Below are 9105 nucleotides of genomic sequence, written 5' to 3'. Positions count from 1 at the left end.
GACAAGTGGTTTTAGTTGCTATAAATTTTTAAATTTCATATTTCTAATAGGGTTTCCATAATAGGATAATGTTTATCGTGTTTATGAAGTTTCATATTTCTAATAAAGCTTCATAATAGGATAATATTTATTATTCTTTATGAAGTTTATAAATAGGACTCCCCTCTAACTTGAGAAGGTATCAATTCTATTCTCTGGTGAGATAAATCCCTGATCTTTGTTTCCCTCTTTGACCCTAGTAGCTATTTGGAGGAAAAAAGGAAAATGTTTCTGAATTTTGCCTTGTGATCTAAAGGGGCGGGATCTTTGTTTTGCCACTAGAAGATCTACACCAATCCAAAGAACAAACTTGGCACATCAAAGAAAAGAGTTTGGAATATCCAGATACAAATTTTATAGATTTTTTTTTTATTAAATTAGGATGTTCATCAAATTGATTTTTTTAGATCTGGTGAATATTCTATTTGATTATGAGATGGAAATTTGGATTGCGGACTTTGGCATTGTTAATGCCAAAGAAGGATCGATGGCGCTGTCAAAGGTTGGCTAACAACAAGAAGAGTTGTGGCGAAGGAAAGCAGGGAAAAGAAGAGTCCATGGGAGATCGGAGAACAGAGTACAAAGAAAGAAGTAGAGATAAGAAAGAAAGAGGAAAGCAAAATAATATTTTAATTTTCTTAAATAATATTTTAATATAAAATAAGCCACATCAGCAAAATCTAATGACAAACCTAACACCTTGTGACTTGGTCTACTAAGATTTACAAATTAGAACTAATAAGGGGATTTAAAATCAAAAAATTACAATAAAAGGATTGAAGTGGCCTATTTTGAATTTTAGAGAAACTAATTTGAGAATGAAACTGACAAAAATGTGAGAAAGAAAGAAGAAAGATAGACTTGGTAGCAAGCTACTACTTTAAAGAGGTTGTTATTTGGTTGATTGGAATGAGCTCATTGGAGATCCGAGATTGGAGTCATGGGACTTGCAAGGCCACTATAAACTCGAAGTCAAAGCTCCATGTTTAAGGCTTTGAAAATAAAGGTTTTTCAATTTTTATTTCACTATTGTAAAAAAATCTAGTTTTGGGATTATAGGGTTCATTTCATTCATGCCACAAATATTTGCACTTTATAATGTTGTGGTCACAAAAATTTTTTTTTATAATACAAAAGCCACTTAACTTTTCTCCGATTACACCCGTGGCCATAATGGCCTATTTTAAGATTGTTTTTAGCGAGTTTGCTGATGTGTCGCTGATGTGGAGCCGGAAACAATCTTAAGACAAGCCCTTATGGCGATAGGTGCAACCGGAGAAAAGTTAAGTGGTTTTTGTGGCCATAACGTTATGAAATGCAAACATTTGTTACCATGAGCGAAATGAATCTGGGATTATATGGGTTTGGTAATTGACACTTTTATAGTTTGTTGTTGTGACTTGTGAGACCTCTGATTTCTTATTACTTTCTTTTTAATCTTTTATTTCTTCATGATAGATGAATCATTTCCCTGGCTGTTTCTGAGTTTACATCCTTCAGTTTTATGCAACTTTGAATTGTTCTTGATGATAATTGTTACATATTCATGTGGGAAATGTTATCTGTATAAAAACATTTTACACCAAGATATCAAACCTAGGATGATGAATAGATGAGCTTGCCTTTTTCTAGGCCTTTTGATGATCATAAAGCATGTAAATGCGGGTCTTTGGAAGGTTATTTAATCACAGCTGATATGTTTGGAGCTTTGGATGTGGATAATTCGTTTGAACTTGGTAGGAAAATTTATGAGTACATGTTGAAAATGTAGCATTTGCATTATTAACACATTGGTCAAAATACTCATGGTTATTGTTAAATGACCCTTTTGGTTTGGCTTCAATATTGAAAATATAGTTAATGACTTAATAATGAAATCTTCTTTGCCAATGACGCTTTAGTGATCAGGGATCGATGCCTCTGCATGTAGGGGTGACAAAAATTCGGGTCCGGACAAAACCGGGTCCGGACAACTACTAATATAAATAGAAAAACTTGTGTCCGGACCAGGGCCGGTGAAATCCGGACAAACTTGGCATGTCCAAAACCCGGTTTATTTTAAAACGGGGATTGTTCGGATGTCCAAATTTGTCCGAATTCTATAAGTCTATTTTTTTAAGTTCAGCTCAAATATTAAATTATACAAAAAAATAATTTAATTCACATTAAATGCAAAAAAAAAAAACATCAATAATCTAAAACTCAACTCAAATTATAGAAAAAAATCTAAGTCTTAATAGAAAAAAACAATATATGTTTAAAGTTTTTTTAGAAGAAAGGGACTTTAAAAACAAATGGGCTCAAGGTTGTGGGATTTTAAAAGTTTTAGGGAGTTAAAAAGGTCGGGTTGTCCAAATTTTTTTATGATCGGACCCTGCCCGGATTTAAATCCGGACAACTAGCTCATATCCGGACCCGATCCGCGTTTCAAAACCTTATGTCCAAACCCTTTTTATTCCGAGCCGGACAAAACCGGGCCGGCTGGTCCGGACAGATTATTGTCACCCCTATCTGCATGTCAAAAAAATTATAAAAATATAATTTTTCTAATAGAACTTTTTTTTTTATTAAATAATGTGGTTATTCAACAAGATATAAATTTGCAAACTTTGGATTATGTTGATGGTAATGCAAAGATTTTGGGTAAACATTTGATAGTGGTAATGACATTAATTTGAGTCTTAATTCAATTTTATTGATTTTAACTCATATTACTTATATTTGAATACCTAAATAATTATGTTTATGGTTTGATTATGTATTTTTTACTATTTTGATTGGTATGCATTTGTTTTGAGTATCGAATGAATTTGCGCTTGGCCAGATCAATGTATAGACCGGGTCCGTTAACCTTGATAATATTGCTGACCTAGGCTTGGGAGCTGGGCTAGGTCGGGTTTGACAACTTTAATATGTAAAAAAAACTAAGTGCCTCTGGAAGGCAGGTAAAAGTCTCTTTCCATTTTCATACGCTCATTTTCCTTATAGTAGACCTACACAAACATGATGAAAACAGAGAATTGAAAGGAATAGGCAACTACACAAACACAATGAAAACAGAGAGGATTGGAAGAAAGACGCGGTAAATCTTTGTTAGCAAACTGAATTGATATAAGTTGTAAAACAAGTGGCAGTAAAGCTAAAAAAAATATAAGTATAGATATATTGCCAGATCCACCAAACAAACCGTAACAAGAAATTAACTATGCTGTATGTATGAATCTTGTTCCACCTGTATCTTCAAGAATCACTTGGCAATCTGTTCCAGCATAGGAATATTACTATCCCATCTTTTCTCCAACCCACTACTCTGCAGAGGAGGCAAAGAAAATACACTAACAGTTGAACTCCCCCTTCTTATCTCCTTCAAAACTCTCAATGCTGCCACAGTACTCTTCATGTACATACTCTCCATGATCTCAATTTCCTCCAATTCCGGAACCTGACCATTCCCCAAAGATGAAGATCCTTTCTCTGTGTCAACAACGCCATCAACATCACCAGATACACATGGTTCATTCTTTGGAAACAACTGTTCAAGCATAGTCTCACATTCTTTCACAAGCTTATAAATCAAATCAGTGGTAAAGAATGGCTGTTGCAACACTTTCTGAATGAAAGGCAGCCTGATTAGAGCCCCTGTTCTTTTGTCATACTTCTTCAGTATTTTCACCAGCCCTGTTTAATTAATTAACCAATTAATACAACATCAAGCATTAAAAATAAAAACAACATAGAAAATTTAGATATACCGGTGTAATTCAGGGCACTGTAATTTTCAAGTAAGACCATCTCTCCATGCAAATCCACAATCTCCTTCCTCACCTTCATCAACTCCTCTTTAGTTTCCTTTCCTGCCACCCTTGCCACAATATCTTGCAACTCCTGCATGAAAATTATAGATTTTAATAACTAAATATAAGAAATATTCTCAAACTGTTGGTATGGAGGAAAAAAGAGAAACCTTTTGACGGATGATGTACTCCTCCTCCTTCTCCACAAAGAAGCCATTGAATTTCTCCAGTTCGGCTTCCAAGAGCTTTATGAAGTTCTCCTCCTCCTCTGTGGCAATGGCAGCCAGCTCGTTCTCATCTCCAAGCTTCGGCCGTTTCACTGGCCGAGATTGGTCACCGACGGTGATACGTTTCAACCGCTTCTTGAGTTCCTTGTAGGAGAGGAACTTGTCCCTCCATTCAGGCAATGTCTCTTCAATCTGGGCACTTAGACTCTTCCCAAACTTCATGGTGATGGAGGAATTAGGGATGAGATGGAGGAGGAGATGAAGAGAATGGGAAGTAAATATATAAAGAAAATAAATAAATAAAAGGAAAGAAAAAAAAATGGAAAAACGAATATTCTTGGTGGAATATGCGAAGAAGAGTGATGAGAGAGGGAAAGGGATATCTGAGGTTATATTCCCCTTCTCCAGCACGAGAAAGACACGTGCCTCGGATTCCTGTTTTAGTTCCCATCCCTAGGCCCGAATATTTCGTATTTAATCCAAAAATATCAAAAGGTGTCCATCTGCTCTCTGAAGTTTGAAGGCATCTTGTTTGAATATTCTCATGTTGGTTTTACTTTGTTAGTAAAAGTTATTTCTTAACTGATTATTTTTTTTTTATTTGTTTATCGGATAGTGAGAGGATTATGGAGAGGAATATCCGTTGGCATCTCCACCGACTTGTCTTTGAATCCAAGGAACTCTGTTTTTCATTTAGTCTCTTATTATCAACTAATCAAGTGATTAATTAGATAATCTTTCTCTCATAAATTGGAAATAAGAATATAAGTATCTCTTGTACATTGGAAACCATTTGGAAATTCAGCATTTAGATTTTGATTATTGGTTTTATGTATATCGATGACTGAATTTGCCTGTGGTCTACATTTGTGAGTTGCATTGTAACCATATATTGCTTTCTTTGCACTGGTCTGCCACTTTTGAAGCTGGTTGCCACCATCCTTCTTAAACAATGTATTCATATGTTTGTTGCTTTCTTGGCACTGGTCTGCCACTTTAAATCCATATGTTTTTTGTTTCAAAATATAGACGCTAATTGCCACCATCTTTATGTTGAATATGGGTTAATCCAAGCCCATCTCATACACCCAAACTTAGTCATGTTATCTCCATAATTTAATTGCTTTTATTTTGGCACCAATCTAGGATAATCATGAAGTCAATCATCTTTTTTTTTTGTTGATTGACAATGCTAATTAATTCTTTTCTTGTATTATTGATCTTGATTTATTCCTTCTATGTATTGATTTTTTCCTTAGATTGTTGATCATGATTTATTCTTTGCTTAAATTGTTAATTGTTAATTTACTTTTTTCTTCAATAGTTCATTCTCCAATGGTTTTTTTCAAATCTTTGGATGATCTCCCATTATAAAAAGATTGAGAAACCCTAACCCTAGAGAGTGTGAGAGTTAGGAAGGTACATTTGCATGCCTAATCCGAGCCTAAATCATTCTAACTCTTTTATTGATTTTAATAAGATTGTGTGTTGATTAATTGCATGTTAATTTCTATTAAATTTCCAAAACCTTCATAATATAACAAACATAAATTGGGTTAATAACCAGAAAGCAAATGCACATTCCTTTTTATTTGATGCTACACCCTGCCACCAACCCAACTAAATAAGCAAGGATTTGAATTTATTGATGAATCTCACATTCAATTTGTGCAACTACTATTGAATCTCATCCATAAAAGAAGAACAAGAATAAAAAGTTTACTATACATTGTAAAGAGGCTGTGCCGAAAGCGTAAATTTACTGTAACCTCTTTGTTCCTCCTTTTATTTACTTCTTTCCAAACTCTCTCTAGTACTATGGAAAAGTGGCTTCCAATGAGAAATAGTAATTATGGATGCATGACAGCTAACAAGGAAGCTGGACCACCTTTTTTGTGCACTGCCATTACTAAGCATTCCTTCTCAGTTCCGTGGAGTGGTTGCTTCTTAATTACCCTTAAAACAAAATAATAAATTCTTCTTTTCATATCAGAAGCCTCCTCTTTCCTAGAATCTGCTATTGCAGCCATTGAAATAGTAATTATTTTTGGTTGAAAATTGGGAGTTCATAAGAAACAGTGAGCAGTTCTTCAATCATCTGCAATGCAATGTCCATTTCTTGATGATCTTGCGATGATGTTGTTGTCTTCTCAGCCGAAGAAGACACAACCTTCTTTCCAAGCTCCGCATTCAAGACCCAATTGGACCCAGCGCGTGAGCCAGCACGCTTCTGCCAAACTCCAATGTGAGCTTTATCAGTGTCAAGGCGCAAGCAAGTAAGAGAAGGGGCTGGAGCCTTGCAGCAGCGCCGCAGCTTCTCGCTCAGCGTCTCGGACAGCGCCCTGCTCGACCTCTCGCTCACTGGGAAGTTAGTCTTTGCGTTGTGCCCACTCATGATCACGGCGGCCTCGTCATAGGCTCGTGCAGCGTCCTCTGCTGTCTCGAACGTGCCCAGCCACACTCTCCTCTTCCTGAACAGTGCCATTACCACCTGTGAAACAAAATGAAGGGCAGAACAATGCATCAAAGTTTTCTGAACTTAAAACTTACATAAGAGGGTGCCTTATCTCCGCCACCCAAGAGCCCCAGTGGCGTTGCCTGACACCTCTGAACTTCTTTGACTGTACCTGCATTGTGGAAGAGAAGAAGGAATTTGCAGAGTGAGTTGCAGTATGTGTGATGTGAGTGAAGTTAAAAGGGTGGATATATATTCAGTCAGGGTACTAGACTGTGTCACCTACGCACACCAAGGAGGAATTAATACCTAAAAAAAAGGAATTGAGTTTTTACCATAGATGACTCAATGAGAGAAGTACATAATAGAAAGTGTGGAGGATAATGTCTCACTGTAAGATTGGGACATGTATAAAATTTTTGAAAAGTGTGATAAATACATAATAAATGTATGTACATGCTGTGCTACGGTGGCACATGATGTGTTCATCTACTGCTGTTCTATGTTTATTATTGAGCAGAATTTTATATCTCTTAGTTTCACATGTTGACCTGTTTGTAGGACCTTAATAAATGGATATAGTTTTAAGCGAAGTCTCGTGAATTGTGGAGTGAATTGGCTGCCCTACTGCTCTTGAATTCTTTTCTGTAGTTCAGGCTAACTGTATTGGCAAAAGATAGGAGAAGGCTCATTGTCAAATCGTTTAATTATTGGAAGGGATTTGGATTTCCTATAGCAAACCCAAATCCAGCTAGGGGTGGAGATGCAAGATTTTTATTTATGGCTAAATTGATTATAAAACAAAGTCCTGAATTCTCAAATCTCTTGCCTGGCTAACATATGAGTGATTTGAGAGTTCAAAAGGGGTGAGAGAAAGTTGAGGTTCACCTTCAAATGGTATGAGATGTGCCTCAAAGTTGAGAAGAAAGAAAATCCAAAGTTTATGCTTTTTTTTTTTTCTGATATTTTGGTGTCAACCGGGTTCAACACCTTTTCCCTTTTGTGTTGCCTTTGTTCTTCATGTCTTGTTGGTTTTGGTAAAAAAAATCTCAATAGATCTTTTCCTCTTTCTACACTCAAGATGTTGCTTCAATCTTTTTTCCTTTTTTTTTCTACTCTCCAAAGGATGTGTCCAAAATCCTCTGCATTTTCTCCTTCTTTAGCTTAGCTTTCTAGTGACCAGTAGTTTCTTCTTCACCTTTGTTTTTCGAAGCTTGTGAATCATTAAAATCTTCAACAAAAGGTCCATTTTTTCAATTTATTAGTTGAGTTTCTTTAGTAATTGCTGGTTTGAGATTCATTGTAAATGTTTTATGTTGAAATTTTTTTTTATTTAGTGAATAAATGACAAAGTATGCAGTAAGGGGAAAAGAAGGATTTCATAGATATGATATTATTTTTTGTCTACTTGAGTTTAAAGTGATAAACCCATCTAATTATATTTTTGACAAAACTTTGTTGTAAAAAAACAGTAATCATATAATAAGTTAACTAAATATATTTCTAGTTATTTATGCTGTAGTTAATAAAATCTAATGGAGTATTTTATAATTAATGAAAGTTAATGGTCACCTATGGTTGGGTAATCTCATTATGAGTATCTATATCCTATAAATATATTGAACAAAATACATATTTTTAAAATCAAATTTACAAATCTCTGCAACCTAATACAAAATATTTTAATCTAGCACTTCAAATACATCCAACTAAATACTAGATTTGGCTCTCATATATTTTTAAATACATGAATTTACAATACACTGTCATTGAAAATATTCACTGTATTTCGAACTATATTTACAAAATCCCACCTACATAAATCTCAAATGAACAAATTTTCAAACAAATATTAAGGATGCTTCAAAATCATTTGACAGGTTTTGCATGTTGAGAGATTTTTTTTATTTTTTTATTTTTTGTTTGGAGAACTTAAACAAATTCCCTAAGCATACCGAGGGGGAATAAGAATAGTCATCATATTTGATCTTATATTACATGGGTATATATATATATAGGGAAAACATCATCTAAGGACGTCCCTAGATTTCAATTCTAGGGATGTTTTTAAATCTAAGCCGTTGGATCATCATCCGATGGTTGATTGATTATATAAACACTGTACATCTTTTTTACTCGTTTCATGATCATCGTATAACATCATGAACGCGGTTTCCACGTTTTCATAATGATAAGAGCCGCCGATTTTTCATCCGATGGCTACTATGGACATCCCTAGATTTGAAATCTAGGGACGTCCCTAGATGATGGGTTCTCATATATATATATATGTTAGATCTTAATGTTGATTAACATTCACCATGGAGTATCATATATGATGGGTGCAATTTATAAATAGAATTTTGTCATATATATATAAATATATATTTTATGCTTTTATAGCTTCTCATTTATTAAACCCTCATATTTTAAGCCCACTTTTGTATTTTTGAGAAATTGTTGCTTTTGATGTGCTTTTATTCTATTACAGGCCTAAAAGGAGAAATAAAACTTTAAAAAAATATATGAAGAATTCCATTGAAATGAAGTTTAGCGCATTACAAGAAAACTGTTAATTACCAACGGAATT

The 9105-nt window shown here is 34.6% G+C and overlaps 2 protein-coding genes across 2 annotated transcripts; both read right to left on the bottom strand.

Moving 5' to 3' along the window:
* Nucleotides 1-3104: 3104 nt before the first annotated feature.
* On the bottom strand, nt 3105-4323 carry LOC120260132 (SPX domain-containing protein 1-like). The gene is made up of 3 exons (XM_039267571.1): nt 4004-4323; nt 3792-3924; nt 3105-3717 (listed from the first exon to the last, which is right to left on the bottom strand). The coding sequence occupies exons 1-3, from the start codon at nt 4280-4282 to the stop codon at nt 3287-3289; spliced, it is 843 nt and encodes a 280-aa protein (XP_039123505.1). The 5' UTR covers nt 4283-4323; the 3' UTR covers nt 3105-3286.
* A 1335-nt stretch (nt 4324-5658) lies between these two features.
* Nucleotides 5659-7007, bottom strand: LOC120260133 (ethylene-responsive transcription factor WIN1-like). Its single transcript, XM_039267572.1, has 2 exons — nt 6611-7007; nt 5659-6531 (listed from the first exon to the last, which is right to left on the bottom strand). Exons 1-2 carry the CDS (start codon nt 6691-6693, stop codon nt 6102-6104), a joined length of 513 nt encoding a protein of 170 aa, XP_039123506.1. The 5' UTR covers nt 6694-7007; the 3' UTR covers nt 5659-6101.
* Between the last annotated feature and the right edge of the window lie 2098 nt (nt 7008-9105).

The sequence above is a fragment of the Dioscorea cayenensis genome, chromosome 5 (assembly GCF_009730915.1).
Source record: "Dioscorea cayenensis subsp. rotundata cultivar TDr96_F1 chromosome 5, TDr96_F1_v2_PseudoChromosome.rev07_lg8_w22 25.fasta, whole genome shotgun sequence".
Classification (NCBI taxonomy): Eukaryota; Viridiplantae; Streptophyta; class Magnoliopsida; order Dioscoreales; family Dioscoreaceae; genus Dioscorea; species Dioscorea cayenensis.
The sequence above is the reverse complement of the archived record's forward strand: the minus strand, read 5'-3'. Positions and strand labels throughout refer to the sequence as shown.